At 29.9% G+C, this 17893-nt stretch overlaps 3 protein-coding genes across 12 annotated transcripts in view; 2 read left to right on the plus strand and 1 right to left on the minus strand.

Annotated features, from left to right (window-relative positions):
- The window catches only part of LOC101504949 (uncharacterized), a 6546-nt gene extending 4829 nt beyond the window's left edge, over positions 1-1717 (plus strand). Inside the window, exons 8-10 of the mRNA XM_004507304.4 lie at positions 269-354; positions 716-817; positions 1320-1717. Of these exons, the coding sequence (XP_004507361.1) occupies positions 269-354; positions 716-817; positions 1320-1481 (350 nt within the window). The 3' untranslated portion in view covers positions 1482-1717. The remainder of the gene's footprint in view (positions 1-268; positions 355-715; positions 818-1319) is intronic.
- Positions 1718-2070: 353 nt separating this feature from the next.
- Positions 2071-5091, minus strand: LOC101504629 (peptidyl-prolyl cis-trans isomerase FKBP16-3, chloroplastic). Its single transcript, XM_004507303.4, has 7 exons — positions 4932-5091; positions 4461-4738; positions 3699-3782; positions 3208-3257; positions 2855-2903; positions 2641-2715; positions 2071-2315 (listed from the first exon to the last, which is right to left on the minus strand). The coding sequence occupies exons 1-7, from the start codon at positions 4966-4968 to the stop codon at positions 2190-2192; spliced, it is 699 nt and encodes a 232-aa protein (XP_004507360.2). The 5' UTR covers positions 4969-5091; the 3' UTR covers positions 2071-2189.
- An 873-nt stretch (positions 5092-5964) lies between these two features.
- Positions 5965-11732, plus strand: LOC101505260 (membrane-associated protein VIPP1, chloroplastic). 10 transcript variants are annotated; one of them, XR_190105.4, is made up of 13 exons: positions 5965-6172; positions 6286-6398; positions 6509-6619; positions 7231-7295; positions 7380-7461; positions 8104-8178; positions 9322-9392; positions 9481-9563; positions 10048-10112; positions 10489-10563; positions 10790-10902; positions 11197-11247; positions 11449-11732. XR_190105.4 is itself a non-coding variant. In XM_004507305.4 (12 exons), exons 1-11 carry the CDS (start codon positions 6061-6063, stop codon positions 10898-10900), a joined length of 963 nt encoding a protein of 320 aa, XP_004507362.1. In that variant the 5' UTR covers positions 5965-6060; the 3' UTR covers positions 10901-10902; positions 11197-11441. The 10 variants fall into 10 exon arrangements, 3 of the variants coding, with proteins under 3 accessions (XP_004507362.1, XP_027191841.1, XP_027191842.1); XR_003473691.2 differs by having other exon boundaries at positions 11189-11265; positions 11449-11615; XR_003473690.2 differs by having other exon boundaries at positions 11189-11247; positions 11449-11615.
- The last annotated feature ends 6161 nt before the right edge of the window (positions 11733-17893 follow it).

Consider the following 17893-nt stretch of genomic DNA (forward strand, 5'->3'; position numbering starts at 1 on the left):
GCCCCCCCCCCCCCCCCCCCCCAAATAGAAGAGTATAATCTTCCACAAGGGCTTGAAATAAGTCTTTTAAAATGAAATCCTTATCATTTTATTTGCTTTTACTCAGAAGTTCCAATATTTGATCATTATCTTATTTATTCATTGGTTGAACATACATAATTCATATACCAAACTCAATCATTATTTTGTTGTTGTAGTATTATTATTTGTGTATCATCAAATATAATCTGATCTGATGTGCCCTGTTGAAACTTTTGACTTGCTCCAGAGCCTATTTCACAACATATAGAGGATCAGGGACTTGAATTTCTTCAGTTTGCTTTCCGCTGGTTCAACTGTCTTCTGATCCGTGAGGTTTGTCCTGGCCATTATTTCCCTTCTAAGTAGGATAATTTGAGTTTGCTTGGATAAACGTTTTCAGAAGTATTTGTGTAAAATGAAATATCAAGAGCATCTTATAACAACTGAATTTTTTATAAGTTGAAATTAGTTACACATCTGAATTTTTTCAGATGTTTTTTCTTTGAACTTGTCAATAAACACGTACAAGATTATTTTCTTAAGTGAAGGACCATAAAATTATTTTAATTGGGAAACTCTCATTTGTTAAAAACTAATTCGAAGTCCAAACAGATTCTTTCTCGAGCAACTTCATATGTATCATTGATGAATGACTTATGCTTTCACTGAGGCTAATATCTGATTGTATAAATAGATACCCTTCCATCTCATCACACGCCTTTGGGACACATATCTGGCTGAAGGAGATGCCTTACCAGACTTCTTAGTGTATATATTTGCCAGTTTCCTTCTAACGGTGAGCTAGCTTACTCTGGCCTCTTCACTAAAATAATATATTTGAATTAGATTTCATCTCATAGCCACATTGATTTGGAATGGAGTCTGTTGGTCTTGTTAATGTGTAGTTTTTACCGCTTCTGGTATATACCGGCTGATAATGCTAAGCCTGATTTCCAGTTTTGTTTGCCATGAAACAAATTTGTCGTTTGCTTTTGCAACACTTTCACTATTTAAGACAAATGCCTTTTGTAGAGATGTCCTTCTGTATCAGGATGGTTCCGATGTACATTGAAGTTACCTTGATAAAGAGTGCAATTCTATCATTCATGGATATATTTGTACTCCCTAATGATCTACATCTACTTTGATGCGCATGCACATACACTTTTTATGCATTTATTTTCCCGTTGTTTTGCATACCTTTTCTAAGACTATTTACGCGTTCCTCTTACGTTTATCAATGATTAATAGTAGAAACTAGAAACTGAACTTTCTTTATATATACTTTTTTTCTTTAGTGGTCAGACAAGCTCCAGAGTTTTGAATTCCAGGAGTTGGTAATGTTCCTTCAACACCTTCCAACTCAGAACTGGACTCACCAGGACCTCGAGATGGTGCTTTCCCGGGCATTTATGTGGCACAGCATGTTCAACAACTCTCCAAGCCATTTCGCTAGCTGAGCAGGCAATTGTGGTTTTCTGAATTTAGTTCTCCTTCAAACTCTCTTTCTCTGCTTTCCATCAGTGTTGCTCTTGCTTAGTATATGGTTCTTTTTTTCAATGAATGATTTTTTCAACCAATTGAGTATTTTGTAAAGGAGAGACAAATAAATGATAGTCTCAATTTTGTTGTATTTATATATTTTCAAGAACAACAACAACTACCGTGTTTGTGTCCACAAGTGTTTTCTTGACCACTCTATGCCGGTAGAAGTATTACTTTTAGAGATATGCTAATAGTGTTTGGTTGGAGGGAAATGAATATGCTAACAGATGAATCAAACACAACGATTTCTCATTCAAATGCCACACATGCTCAACGAAACCGTTAATGTGTTCGTTCTCTAGCTATTAATATGGCTGAAAGTTCCATCGTTTGACCAAAATCTCAAGTGGAATAAAGATCTCATATCCCTCTTGGAGACTAGAGAATCAGACAAACTATTGATAGCGGGTTCAATACCATTTTAGGTATGAAAATTGTATGCAAGGAAGATTCAGGTTCAATATAGTACTTGATACGGTAAACTTCAAACAACATAACTCTACATAGCTATAAGTTTTAAGTTTATTCCTCAAAAGAATTAACAATTGTATTTGTATAAGGTCATAGTTAATAAATAAATTTTGGTTGACTGCGTACAATCAAGGTGGAATGGACAACCTAACCTAACTTGATTCCTCATCGAACTCAAGTCCAGGTACATATTCCAAACTTACATCAAATATAACTGGACTGTTTGGAGCCACCCTTGGTCTTCCTGGAGCAGAATTAAGGCCTTTTGGGAATGCCAACTGTTAAACAAAGAAAAAACAAAAATATATAGCCAACAGTTAGACTTAAATACTTATCCGACCTGTAAATAAAAATTATCAGCATTGTGCAATTGTTCTTTAGCATGCTTCCTTTAATAGATTATCACCATTCTGTGGTTAATGCACATTTAAGGATGAATGCTCATAGCCACCGAGAAACTTGAAATACACTAGCTTTACTTGGAGAAAGACACAAATTTCAGTTTAATGATATAAATGTTCCTATGTTGGAAGATGTTACTAGCATACAGGTAAGGGTAGGGTGCAGGGGAATCTACTATCAACAATCAAGACAAAAGCTTACTGATCCAGGTATGTACAGCCGACGTTTCCCTCCTACTTTCATGCTCAAAAGACCTTCATCGAGTCCTTTTATCACCTGTTATCTCAACGGATTGAATATCAATTAGTCTTTGAATGGATCATCAAACACTTAGGCCTCAAAACTATTGTTTTTCAATCAACATTTAGTCGGATTCTTGAGCTTAAATACACTCAAAGCAATATTTAGGATTTACCTGACCAGATCCAACGCGGAAAATGTAAATCTGGCCTTTCTCCAATGAACTGTAAAATTGAAAGGGAGGAAGTAACGGCACATAGTACACCTTTGTCAGAGTCATTTTAATGAAGGGTTCAAAGAGAATGTTTTCAAAAACCAAAATTGGAAGGTGATGGAAAAACTGAAAAAGGAATGATCAAGTTTAAAAACACACTACATTAGACTCCAACATCTCACAAAAGCATAGTTGTAAATTTCTGTACATTCAAACAAAACTTATCACATATATATACAATAGCAAACATCACTTTGCATCTTGTAACTGAAGGACCAAGGAAAGATTGATAGAACATTGTAATTGGCGGATACCTATCAAATATTTGTCCAGATGGAACCATCGCAACATAATTAGCAGCCACCTGTCAGAGAGGCACATGGAAACGTAGTCAGTCTTGCTTTATTAAGAACAATATCGCATGCTGATAGAGAGGACTTCACTCCAGACAAAAGTCATCTTTTAAGTTTATTCAAGGTTATAAAAGCGAATATATATTTTAATCTTTTGATAAGGTAATTTCAAACATTAGCTAGTTCAGACTAAAGGACCCCAAAATTGTGATGAAGCTTGGCTCAGTCTGTAATACATTGCATTTGCAGAGAGTCAGAGAAATTTGCTATCTTGAAGAACTAAGATGATGACAAGCACATATCACTATCCGGTGATGAAATCATTGATATTTGTTGGGTATTTTCTATCTAGAAGGTAACAATAAATATAAGATCAGAGTATCATGACATTTCCTAGGAAAAAACGATTCAGTTGCTTCCATTCCCAAGATACGAATTAAGTAGTTACACACCTGAAATCCAACTGGTGGACTAGGGCCTTGCCCAACTTTAATATCCTTGTATTGCAAACCTGATTCAGTAGTTACCATAGGTACCTTCATGCATAAAATATTCACTGTAAGTCACATTCACCATCAACATTAAAGGTTAGTAATTAAAATTCATTTTCTCCATCATTTTATTGTCTGTCAAAGGTTATTTCTAAGGATAACATAATCTTTATTGTATGGTTCACAACTGAACATGATATTATTTCTTCAGTGGAACTGTAAGAAATCTCTGCTCATTCACACCAGAGAGTTGGATTCTTAATTTCATGCAAGTGAACAAAGCTTCTGTCAGAGATTTTTTGGTTACAAAACTTGAAATGAAATGGCAACATATAACGAGTCTTCTGATGTTCTTTATTGCACTAGCAACTGTTAGCAAAGAACCTTATAATGGAAGTCTTTTCGTCAAACAAACTTTTATCGAGGAGTTGAGGTAGTCAAAATCTCTAACAACTTTTTAAGACTAGAAACTTCAATGACATTGCAATGATATCTTCTGCAATACATTGAAGTCACAACTTCCGAATATTTAACTGAATAATATACTAGACACATATTATTAACCTTTCAAATTTTGCAGCCTAAAGGCGACGCAACCGCACGAAATGTGAATGCATTCTCAGCAATGTACAGTAATCACATGTAAAGTAATGTTTTAATGGAGAGAAATATAAAAAAGAAAGAAAGGAGGCATAGAAAGGGGACTATGTAATCTCACCATACATTTTCAAGCTCTTTCTCACAATTGTTGTCACATAATTTTGGCTTTTCCTCTGGTGGCAAACCAGCTCCATTAGCAGCATCAAATGAATGGATGAAGAAGGTAGAAACTCCTCCTAATGCTAAACCAAGAAAGTCTCTACGTGAATTGGTATTAAATGTAGCATTAGCAGTGCATTCCTTTGTTTCTGAGGACTTCACTTTAAGAACAAATCTTCCAAGTTTCTCAACAGAAATGCCTTGAGGAGCAGCAAGAGAGGGAATTTTACCACAAGTTGAATCTACCAAAAAGGAAAAAACCAAATAGAAATTAGTAACAGCGAAATTGAAGAATAGAAGTAAGTTCAATTACTGTCATTACAACAATCACAAGGCACTCACATAATTAAAGAAAAAATCATTTTGACATCATTATGATTGTGAGCAAAATAGAAAAATGCTAAACATTTTAGTTGAAGAAGTGAAAGTCCTTACAAAGTGGAAGAAGCAGAGGGGAAGCCATGTTAGGCATATCCAAGGATGTAATATTGTGTCATGCGATGATGATGATGTTATTGTTTGCAAATGGATAAACCAAATCTAGTTTGAACAATAAACATGGAGCAACGAATCGTGGTGCTTGTTTTTTCAGACCCAACAAGTCTTTATACTTTTCCACGTGGCAGATAGATATATCATCAATAGATTAGAGCTTAGAGTTGCTATCCGCGCGTCCATTTATTTAATACACCTCCTAGTAAAAAACTTTTGACTTAATTTTATTTTTATTTAAAAAAAAGTTTGTTTTATATATAAGAAAATGATGCAATTGCGTAAATAAAAAAAATATTTGACTTAGCTTATGTTTTGCGTTTGGAGGTGCCGTAATTAATTTTAATTTATAATTTTTTAGTCTGAATGTAATTTTGACATTAAAATTCATAATTCAACTTACTTTTACGTAAATATATTCAAATATAAACTATTCTATGTTCAAGTCACTTCTAAGTAAAATCAACTTTTAAAATCAATTCATTTAAAATTAATTTTTGTCATCACAAAACTAAACATATTCTCATCTTTATTTGTCAGCTAATTTTTAAAATTCTAAAAATTTTAGTTGAGTAAATTATTATTTTTGTATCTTAAAATTATAAGAATTTGATAATTTACGAGATGATATATTAGTTATTGAAATTTAAAATAGTCAATGAATTCATTCTCAACAACATCAAACAATTGAGTTGGCACTGTTTAATATATTTTTGGAATTTGTTTATAATTTTCGGTAATCTTTATTCTTTGATTCAAATTCATCATGTACTTGCCCTTAATGCATAATTCCTTCACCTACCAAATAATTATTTTGAAAAAAGACATTTTGGCAAAATAAAATTTAAAGGGAACTAAATTAACAAGCTTAAAAAGAAAGACTGGGCCTAAAATTGACAGGCTCAATCTATCACGTAGAAGACACAAAAGCCCAGCCATTGGCCCATTCAAAAAGGAGTTCACAAACATCGAACAATGAGAGGAGTAAGGTTGAGAATTGAGTATCCCCATAATCGCAATATCTTCAACTCTATCTGCAACTCCATAGATTTCTCCTTCGTCGATCACAAAAATGGCGACGAAACTTCAAATATTCACAGGATTACCCTCCGTTCCACTTCAATCCTCTTCCTCTTCTTCTCTCAAGAAGCCTCTAACATCTTCCTTCTTCGGCACTAGAACAGGTTTTCTCATTTTCTTTCAGTCACACACACTTTCACCGAATCATTACTTTTCAATTAACTCGCCTAAACTCAACCGTGAGTAATTTAACCGCTTATTTTTATAATTATTTCAGTGGACACTTCGAAATTTAGAGTGATGAGGATTGCGAAACCGTTAAGATCATCTCGTGGAGGAGCTATTGGTGCCGGAATGAACCTATTTGATAGGTTTGCGAGGGTCGTGAAGGTGAAAGAAATGACTCTATAAGAAGTCGTGTTTATTTTTGCTGTTTTTAGCTTTAATTTTTCTCATTGTTGTTGTCGTTATGGTTAGATTTTGTCATCTTAGTAATGCAGTCATACGCGAATGCTATTGTAAGTTCTTTTGAAGATCCGGAGAAAATTTTGGAGCAAGCTGTGCTAGAAATGAACGATGATTTGACTAAAATGCGTCAAGCTACAGCACAAGTTAGTTTCCTTGTCCTTTCTTTTGATAATCTCTTTAGTTTGGAATTTTTTGGTTTGTTATGGAAAATTATTGTTACTGTCTTACTTGGATTGTTACTTGGTTAGTTTGGAAAATTATGTCGACACAGCTGATGACACCAACACGACACACATTTATTTATTATTATAATTAAATAATAAAGTATGAACATTATTCATAAAAGGTCTAAATTGAGAGCAATTTGTTTCATTTAAAAAAAAAATCTAAAACAAGATACGAAAAACTTTCCCATTCATTCACGCATCTACTTCCGAAAAGCTAAACACGACGTAATCTAATTTAAAGTTTTTAACTCCATTGATCATCATGCTTTGACATATCTTTAACCACATAGATGTGTCCAAGGGATGTCTAAGGTGTGGCGAAGCAAAGAAAAAAAGTTTTTTTGAGAGACACTTGTTCGAGGTGTCATACGAGTGTCACACACAGATGCGTGTCGGACACTGCAATATGCTCATTCTTAGAGGTGTCCGTGCTTCATAATCGTTTTTGTTGGTTTGAATATTTTAACTTTATGATAGCCTGTTATTTTTATTATAAAATCATATTGTTTCTTTTTTCCTTTCTTGAGGTATTGGCATCACAAAAACGGATGGAAAATAAATACAAGGCTGCACAACAAGCATCTGAAGAGTGGTAATGTATGAAGGAGTTATTATCTTAATTTGCTTGCAGTATTTGATATATGAATACCACTTTTGTGCTTTACATTTGATGTAGGTACCGTAAAGCACAACTTGCTCTTCAGAAAGGTGAAGAAGATCTTGCTCGTGAAGCACTTAAGCGGCGTAAATCTTTTGCAGTATGTCCTCATTTTGTTTAAGGTTTTTTGTTTGTTTGTTTGTTAATATTCTTGTAAATTTCTACTAGATTTTAAAGAGAATTGTTTATTTTTGCAGTGATCAAGTCAATCAATGAAATTGCTGACTTTTTCATTTTCTTTTACATGCTTGCTATATGATCAGTAGTTTGTCCTCCTTGCATAGCTTAGCGGTATTGATACTTTTGATGTTTGCATTTGCTATAGTTGTCATTCCTACAAGCATCTGTAAAACCTTGTTGGAACGCAACACCGTGTTCCTAATTTATGTGACTCCATAACCATATATGTAGGTTTGTGAAATGAAATGGCTATTCTGGTTGTGGCATATCCATAGATCATAATGTGTTTTGATTAGCTGAAGTCAGTTCAGACATTTTAGATAATGGCAGACCTCACAATGGTTGACTTATATAAAGTGCTATGATGTATAGTGTATACATTTGTCGGATATTGTTGTAAATATGAATGCTAGTGACAGTGTTGTTGATTGAAAAATTTAGAATTTGCTATAGTTTGACATTTTATTGGATGATACTTGAAAATGTAACTTCAAAGTAGTGCCTTATCATCATGCATATCAAATAATTGAAAAGCTCATTATGCACTTTTAATATGGTGCAGGATAATGCCAGTGCTTTGAAAGCTCAACTTGATCAGCAAAAGGGTGTTGTGGACAATCTTGTCTCAAATACACGGGTAAGCTAAATCATTTTCTTTCTCGGTAGAGTTGGTTCCTTAAAACATTCAAACAGTCAAATGTCATGTTTCAGAAAACAATGTTTTTAAAACCCTAGGCAGAATAGCTGAACCGACTCTTTTTTTATGGAGCAACAACATCATGGCGACGTTGTACTCGGTAGCATCAAGAAAGCGCAAGTTTAAAGTTAAATTTAGCTTAACATTTTGGATTATTTTTTACTCTTGATTATGTTGTTGTAGTATATATATTCTTAATTCTTAAAATCTTACTATGTCAACATCATATGTTCAGTTCTTAGAATAAGTACACATTTAATTGAGTTCATCTTTTATTCTCCGTTAGGCATATTTTAGTAATTTTAATCACCCTTGAACGGTAATAATCTATATTTTGTTTGGTCTGCATTTATGTATTTTTGATTATTTTTTTATGTCCAAGTTTTCCTTTTAGGTTTGGTTGCTGTAGGTAGCATCTTTCTGCTTTGTTTAAAGTTTGGTTGCAGTAGGTAGCATCATTCTGCTTTGTGTAAAAAATTGGACCTTCATTCTCCATCATTGTAGTCTATTTCAACCTTTTAATGCATTATTTTAGATGAATGATCACGGTTATGAGTTATTGTAGAAATTCATATACTCTTAGTTAGGCGGTGAAATCAAATTCTAGGTATGATGCCTGAGGAAGGAACTATAGGTGTGTGTAAAGCCTAGGTTATTTGACTTCTTTTTCTATCTCCACCTTGTTTCTTTCAAACATCACCTGTACCAACTACTAAAAGTCCAAAACCTATTTTTCTTTATCTGTCAAATTGTAATTGTCTACTTCAAAAGTCTTAGCATTCCTTCTATGAATTACTCCTAGAATCCATAGACCATGGCTTTCAATGCTTGTTTGTTTTCAAATATAAAATATAACAATAAGTTACCCCTGTTACCTCACTTTTTTCTTGCAATTTTTTCATCCTACAGAATACATATAAAAACATATTAGTCCACTAGCTTTTGTGAGAAGTATATCCTTTTAGAAATGATGGAAATTGGTTGAACAATTAGCTCACTGTTCTAATGCTGGCATTTTTAGTTACAAGTAATCAATATTTATAATTTACCTCAGTTCTGATTTATAAATTGTTCACTTTGTAGCTTTTGGAAAGTAAAATACAGGAGGCAAGGTCAAAGAAGGATACTCTAAAAGCAAGAGCTCAATCTGCAAAGTTTGTCATTCAAATCTTTTACCCATTGACTTCCATTGTGTATTTCTCTGGTTTCATTTGTAATGTCCAATGGTTGATGTTACTTTAGGACTGCCACCAAGGTGAGTGAGATGCTGGGAAATGTCAATACAAGCAGTGCTCTTTCAGCTTTCGAAAAAATGGAAGAGAAAGGTGTGAAGAAAACTCACTTAGTCCACTCTTTACATAAATAACACTTATAACCTGGTCTCCACTTGATGCTTGCCCTCGACCATATACAAACATACTAAATGTAGGAGAAAATATGAAATCTTGAAGCTTATAGTAATTCAAAATATTTGTTTTTTGAATTTGAATGTATTTCTACAATCTGACAAGCGCTATATCGCACGATCATGAGGTATTATGAGATATTATGTACTCTTGGATCTATGAGCATTTTGACCATAGCATTCTTAATTATCCCAAATTATTAAGTGTATTTCCGTCATAATAACAAAAGTTGAATATCTGAATTCTGAACATGATAGACATGCTTAAAAATTACAATCCAATTAACGATGTAGGTGAACATTTATCAGTGTACATTCCACATATGGCAGAGTTATGTACTATGTGCTTTCGTCATTGAATTTGAAATTGTTTTCTTTCTAATTATGTTATGCTATTTTAATAGTGATGACAATGGAGTCCCAAGCTGAAGCTCTGGGTCAGTTGACAAGTGACGATCTTGAAGGGAAGGTAAGTGGCTGTTTACATACCATATAAAGTAGAGTTTGAGTTCCAGTGATTAAGTTGCAATATTTTCTTTATGTAGATATTTTCCTTAGGGAAATAATTTAGTTATGGTTCAGAACCACAAAAACTGCAAGAACAAGCCTAATTTCCAAATAATTGTGAATCCATAGTAAAATATATTCTTTTAGACAGACTCTTATCTAGGGTTATGTCATCCATCAATTTTGTCATGCATTTATTGAGTTTGGTGTTGCAAAAGCTGTTAAACTTATTCCTTTATTACATAATTATTTTTGAAACTCTTTCAATTTCTTTCTCATGCACCCATCTATTTTTGCTGTTTTGCGTCTTAATTGGTGAAAATTGTTAATTTTTACAGTTTGCATTGCTTGAGAGCTCATCAGTTGATGACGACCTTGCGAATTTGAAGAAAGAATTATCTGGTAGCTCAAAGGTATGCTTCAAACAGCAAATAGAGAGAACTTTTTAATTTTAAATAACTTCCTTGCATGTTCTTTCCTTTCCCTGTTTTGCAACCAGAAGTTGGAAAACCTGTGGGAAAAGGGAGTGAATAATGTGCTTTTCCAAAAGCATTAAATTTGAAGAGGAATTGTCATAAATACTACCAACGTCCTACATATAACTTTTTATTTCATTGTTGGACTGTTTGCTTCAAGCAGAAAGGAGAGCTTCCTCCTGGAAGAAGTAGCACCAATACTGGAAAGTCATTTCGAGATGCTGATATTGAGATGGAACTTGAGCAACTAAGACAGAGAGCAAAGGAGTTTTAAAAGTATGGATTATTTTGTCTCGTTTAATTTCACATATCAACATTGTACAGCTAAACGCTTGTCATGATAATATTATTTGATTTGTGGCCGAAGTTTGGATTAAAAAATTGAACATATTAGCTATGCTTCTGTAACTCATGTTACACTTAAACACCTTAAATCTGATAATGTTATCGTATTACGAGTCCCATTTTTCCTCTATTAAAATGCATGAGTAACATAAAGCTGTATATATTTTCTTAACACACTTTGCTAAGAGCTTTGATATATATCAAGTAACGGGCTCAGAACCGCAGGTTATGGTTGCCTCCTGAGTTTGGTGTGAACATCTTCAACTTGGAGCAAAGGTTAGCAACGCGACCATAGTATGTTCATAAATCACGAGTGTCTCTTTTATAGTTGTGAGCTATGGTACTTTATATGTTAATTTGAACATAATCATGCAGAATATAGATTATAGTCTATAGAGTATATTTTGTTATACAAAACAAGAAGTATATTTTGTCGTACAAATAATGCTTATTTTACAAATTTTGCTACACCTGAAGTCTCAACCCTGCATGGACATGGAAAGCAGAACTTGGAGCAAGAAGGATACACTGGTAGTGGGAGGCTAATTCTCCGATTGAAAATTTCGACGTGGCTACTCTTTAAAGACACCAGGATATGAGTATTCAAGTCATTAATTGAAATCTTCGATATTAACGTGTCAAAATGATCTAAAATGAATAAGTAGGTTTAAAGCATATTTGGGTATACTCGTATATAAATCAATGCGGACTCCTAGAAGCAGTTTTGTTAGTCCCAAATGAAATGAAACTAGTTTAGTTGAGTCTGTGTGCAGAATAACAATTATTTTTATGGAAATTATAAAGTTTAAATATTATTATAAATAATGATATCATAGAAATTTGATTTGATTTTTATAAATTATCTATATATTTTTTAAATAAAATTATTATTAAATGGAGTCAATAAAAATATACAATATAAATAACATTAAAAAGTTAAATTATTATACATTACTGTTAATGATTTAAAAAATATATTATTTGTATTTATGATTTTTATTATAATGTTAACAAATATTTTTTATTAAAAATTAAACATGCAAATATTAAAGATAATAAATTTACACAAACCTTGTGAGATATTTAGATAAAATTTATAATTAAATAAAATATAACACTTGATAATTGACTAGGGCCAAACACACGTCATTATTCACTCATAAAAATATATATATTATTTTGTGTTATGATATGTAATTTTATATTTTGTCTAAGTAAATATACAAAATAATTAATATATCTAAGGGATATATGTAAAACAAAAAAATAATTTTATTTTTTCTACGATACAATTATCTTACTTTTGAATTTTGACAAAAGGATATGTGAATACAATTAATTATATATATGTTCAATAACCTCTCATTGAAATTCACGTTCAAATGAGATGTATTTTTGTAATAAAATATTCATACAATTTACATTACTCTTTAATGCAACTTTAATTATTATTATTGAATTGTATTCTCTAATTAATGTAATTTACATTACTTCTAAATTTCTTCACTTTGTATTTTTTGTAATAAAAATACACCAATATGATAAAGATAAATTAGTAAAATTATCATTCTATTTCATTCATTTATCATCTTTTCATACTCTTTATGAAATAGTCAAACGTAACAAATATTGTGGGAGGAATGGAGTATTTTGTATAAATTTAAATATAATATTAATATTTATAGTAATTTGTAGTATATGTGTTTGTAAAATGAGAATAAAGTGTTAAATAAATAATAAAGTAAGAATAAAATAGATTATGAATATATTAATATTTGTAGTGACATGCTAGATACGATACAATGCAAGGGAGTCATTGCAGGCACAAGTAGAAATTTCAAGAATACATATCGTTTGAAAAAAAAAATTGTTTATAACTTCATTAATTCTATATATGAGCGTTTAGATTATAGGTTTTAAAATATTATCATTTATTGATAATCGTGAAAGAATTTTTTTATGTAAAACAGGGCATTTACTTGTATAGTTGTATAATATTCAACTCCATATCTTATAATTTATATATAATATAATATAGATAAATATATCTGATTTTTGTCAAAAACACTTAATAAAAAAATAATAAGCTCTATCTACAAAAATAGAAATTAAATAAATAAAAATTTATTGAAAGATGGCTATAATAATGTGTCAACACAAATTTAAAGAACTAATCATAAAAGAAAGTAAAAAAAAAAATGAACATAAAACATTTTTCATTAAGGTTAAAAAACCAATCCATAAAAAAATTGACTAATCATAAAATACAAAAAAAAAAAAGAAAAAAAAAACTCACCATAGATTAAAGTTATGGACAAAAGAGTAAAAAAAAAATAGAGTAACACGTGAATGAAGTTAATAGAATCACATATGTTATTTTTAACTGTGACTTAAAAATAAAGGGTGTATTTTACTGTGTTATCTGACAAAGAAAAAGTTTATTAATTTAATTGCAGTTATCTTATTTTTACTGATTTATTAAATTGATCTCCTAATTTAAAAATATAAGAATAATTTCGTGAATTAATAAAGATAGATGAATTAGAACTGTAATTAAGCCTATATAAAATAATATGAAATTAAAATTAATTTTTATTTTGATATGAAAATTTTCTTATAATCCTATTTATTTTAAACTTTTAATTTGATTATAATTTTAATTAAATTAAATAAATATTTAAGAGAATAACGTCATTATACCCACATTTGGTTATTTAATATTTTTAGAAAATGAATTAAATGTCATTAATGCCAATTATTTTTTTCTTATCTATTTGATTTGATATATTTTTATTTATTACTATTTACATATAAGTAAGTTCCAGTATTGGTGCTACTATATAGTTTACATATATATTTTTAGGCTTTCCAGTATTGGTGCTACTTCATTGTGATCTACCTCACGGTCTCATCCAGAAACTTTGTACAAAGTATAAAGTATAGTTGACCTTTTTTAACTTCTTATTATGTTTTTGACTAGGCTCTTTATATACTATATTTAACTTTGAAACTTTTGTTGGCTGGTCAATGTTAACCTATGCCCTAAGAATACATTTTAAGACAATCGATATAGAAATAGCAGGAAATCTTTCTAAAAAAAAGTGTGAAAAAAATACTATTACAATAACTATTTTCCAGAAAGAAAAAAAACTGTCTCATGTTTAAGTTCAAATTCAAAATTTTCGTATTAGTTGTAGTCCTAATTAAATGATCTTGTTGTAATTTTCACTTTAATTATCTTTCAAGTCAATCTAGGCCATAAAAAATAAACTCAATCTTAATATAAACTTAAAGCATTGTGATTTGATTAAGTCTTAGAGTGAGGTTAAAAGTGATTATAAAATAATGAATTTAAAATTAAATAATTAGTCCGTTCTAAATTTATAACTTGTCTCTATTTAATCCTCTTCATCTCACATTTCAAGTTTTATTTAATTTTTTTCCACTCATAGGATTTTGTTTGGGAGTAAAGAGAGAAATAAAGAAAATGTGATAAATGATAAGATTGAGGAATTTCTCACTCCTTTAAAAAAATATTTAGGAGTAATATTTGTTTATTTTGAGAGTATTATGGAGATAAATAATTGATTTAAAAATTTATTCAAAGCCTTCCCCCATTGCATTTTTAATTCCTTCGTATTGGAACATTTTTGTCCAATTAAGAAATATAAAACCTCGTACATGGTGGGAGGACTACTCATCATTCCTCTTTTTTGTCCTTCTTTCTTTATCCCTAAAATCCTCCCCTCCCTTGCATCCAAATTCCCTAACACAACCTATAAGAAAATGTTTTTTTTTTTCTCTTCTTAACTTTAAATAATAAAGTACAAGTGAGTAGTTTAGTAGAATTTAAAACAGGGAAGAATATTAATGCCTCAAAGACAAAGTTGTTATTGAATTCCCTCACAAATAGGTTAGGTGTAACTACAAATATTCGAAATTAATAATTTGATAATAGAATTATCGGAAACCTTGAGTTTTAAATAAACATAATATAAAAAAACTAACAACTAATACACTAATTTTGGCCGTTTCAGAAAAGATAAATAATTAAATATAGTTCAAGTAGCTTAGGTTAAAATAGTTGTGTTTTCAACTTAAAAATACTTTTAGATCTTTTAGTGATGTTTTTATTTTTTTTACAAATTGAGTATATTTTATGCGGAAGTGTAAAGACTAATTCTTTAAGTCGAAAAATAGATATTGCATTCTCAACACTAATTTAAATTCATAACATCTAAATAAATTATAAGAGTCTTGTATTATTTGATACAAACATTCTTAGATTTTATTACGAGGAATATAAATAACTTTTTTTTATAAACAAATATTAATTAATTATTAATTATGTTAATTTTTTGGATTTAAACCTAAATCCTCCTTGAGTATCTATTAGTTAATTTGATTTAAATTCTGTTATTAGATAAATTGCAAGTACTACTACTACTATATTACTTGTTAGGTAACCTATCATTTTCATTTTCTCGGACAGAGTCAATAAATATGAAAAAAAGAATAATTTAGTCAATTCAATTTTTCTGACTTACAAATGCGACTTTAAACAATAATATAAAATCAAACATACTATAATCGCACCAATACTTTGTCAATACTATTATCCAAAACTACCCTCCATAATTTGGACTTCACGATGTACCAAAGTAGGACACATTCGTAACATCATCATCATATTCAACTTTAGCAACCTTGGACATTTTCAAACGTGGAAACCATGGATTGATCTCTTTACCACGTAAATACGCATCACATTTATATTTTCTTTTAAAATTATGTTATATAATTATTTGTGAAAAATTGTAAATATCTTTTTGATTTATTTTGTCTGAGTAAAATGAGTATTATATCTTAAGTTTTTCTTCAAGAAAGTTTATACTATTTTGTATTCATAATTTTTAATTAAATTGAAAAAAACTTTTACCATCTCATCAAAAATTTAATAACAAAAGAGTACATTAAATTAACACAAAATAAAATATTATTATTTGGTGCTGCATTGCAACTTCCCAAGTCCTTGGTCAGCACGTAACTACTTCAAGTTCAAACCAATGTCCACTAAAAAAACAGGTTAAGTCCAAAAAGACAAGTACAATTTTAACACAATTACTTCCTTTGTCACCCTATAAATAGCACAAAATCTTGCTCCCTTACTCCACCACCAACCAACAAGTAAGAACAAGCTTGCATAGCTAACAATTAGTTATATTTTGAGCTAGCAAATACTACAAGTAACTATCACTTCACAAAAACCATAACCTTTTCAACTCATTTAGCAAAGTTATAAGAAATTAAGTTACTAAAAATGAGTTATGTAAAGGCATGCACCCTTTTGAATTTGATGACAATTGTTATGATCTGTTTGGCAATTTTAATGAGTGAAAGTGAAAGTAAGGTGGAGGCAAGCAGGGTATTAAGGAATTCTCAAGAGTTTGTATATTCAAAAGCTAATCACATCGAAACACATACCTCATCAGCTTATGATCATGCCAAGAACACAATGTCCTTTTGGCTGCAGCGTTTGCCTTCTGGACCAAGTCCTAAAGGTCCTGGTCATTGATATATATCCATTATTAATATAGCTAGATTACTCAATTATTTTATCTCTTTCTCCCTTTCTTTGATTTTCTTTAGGCTTGATACATAGATATAGATACCAATATATATATAATCAGTGGATCTATGTATTTGAAATATAATATTCTTTCATTTATATACATTTTGTTTCATAAGTCTTATAAATTGTAAAACTATATCAATTTACTTCCACGTATTGCCAATATTCATCAATCCAATGGAATTATGCTTAGGAATTATAAGGACATTAAATTGGTAATATCCGATATAAACTTGAAACTAAATGAATATTGTCATAAGTGGCAGATTTATAAATATTATTTATTGGAGGTACTAAAATAAGTATAATATTTTTTATTAAAAAATCGTCTTTAATTAAGAAAAACATGAAGATTTAATTGATCCTAAATATTAAAAAGGTAATAATTTATAATATTATAAATTTTTATAATGAAGTGAATTTTCACATAAAAATATTTGATCTTCTAACGTAAAAAGAAGAAAGGTGAAATGTGTAAAGATATGAAAGAAAATATTAAAAAAGTGGAGATGAAAGAAAATTAAAGAAAAAATAGTGGAGGCAACATCTATTTTTTGTTATTAGAATAAAATATTTAAAAGTGTATTAAACAAATTTCCTACTAATAAAAAGACAAAAACAAAAAGTTGTTGGAAGCAAAAGTCCTCATTAGATAATGAATGAATCACCACTTATTGTCATAAATGCATTTGACAAGAGATATTTTAGATAAAATGACAGATTTTACTAACATTTTGCGATTCCGAAAATTAATGACAGATTTTATTAGCATTTGATAATTTAATTTAAATACTGTGAAGATTAGATTAATATATACCTACAATTTTAAAAATATTTATTCAATGTATTTTATTTATTTATTTACAGATATAACGCTATTTTGTTAATTTTGAAATAATATCACCGCATGAAATTATATTTGTTAGTTTTTTTTTTTTTTTTTGTAAGAAATCAATTTGATAAAATTAATAAGAGCTATGGTTTTGTGACGTTTAGAATCTGATAACATATCAAATTGTCAACCCAAATAAATTGGGGATTTTGGATGGTCAACTTTTATCACCTACAAATTTTGATTAAATAAGTGATAAGATATTGAGTCTTACATGACAAGATATCTATATTAAATAAGTCATAAAAAAAATATATATATATATATATATATATATATGAAATCCACTAGTTTTTTTTAGAGAGATAAAGGTAAATATATTTTTAAATATTAAATTGAGATTTTAAAAATTTAAAATGTTTTATGAATTTATTATTAAGATAAAATTTCTCTCAAAT

Source organism: Cicer arietinum, chromosome 6 (genome assembly GCF_000331145.2).
Source record: "Cicer arietinum cultivar CDC Frontier isolate Library 1 chromosome 6, Cicar.CDCFrontier_v2.0, whole genome shotgun sequence".
Classification (NCBI taxonomy): Eukaryota; Viridiplantae; Streptophyta; class Magnoliopsida; order Fabales; family Fabaceae; genus Cicer; species Cicer arietinum.

Coding starts and splice junctions, on each gene's coding strand:
- LOC101505260 (XM_004507305.4), top strand. CDS start 6,061: ATGGCGACGAAACTTCAAATATTCACAGGATTACCCTCCGTTCCACTT. Junction 6,399..6,508: donor GGTTTGCGAGGGTCGTGAAG/GTGAAAGAAATG, acceptor TTAGTAATGCAG/TCATACGCGAATGCTATTGT. Junction 10,564..10,789: donor AATTATCTGGTAGCTCAAAG/GTATGCTTCAAA, acceptor TGCTTCAAGCAG/AAAGGAGAGCTTCCTCCTGG.
- LOC101504629 (XM_004507303.4), bottom strand. CDS start 4,968: ATGCCTAACATGGCTTCCCCTCTGCTTCTTCCACTTT. Junction 3,258..3,698: donor GTCCACCAGTTGGATTTCAG/GTGTGTAACTAC, acceptor CCTCTCTGACAG/GTGGCTGCTAATTATGTTGC. Junction 2,904..3,207: donor TCTGGACAAATATTTGATAG/GTATCCGCCAAT, acceptor TCAATTTTACAG/TTCATTGGAGAAAGGCCAGA.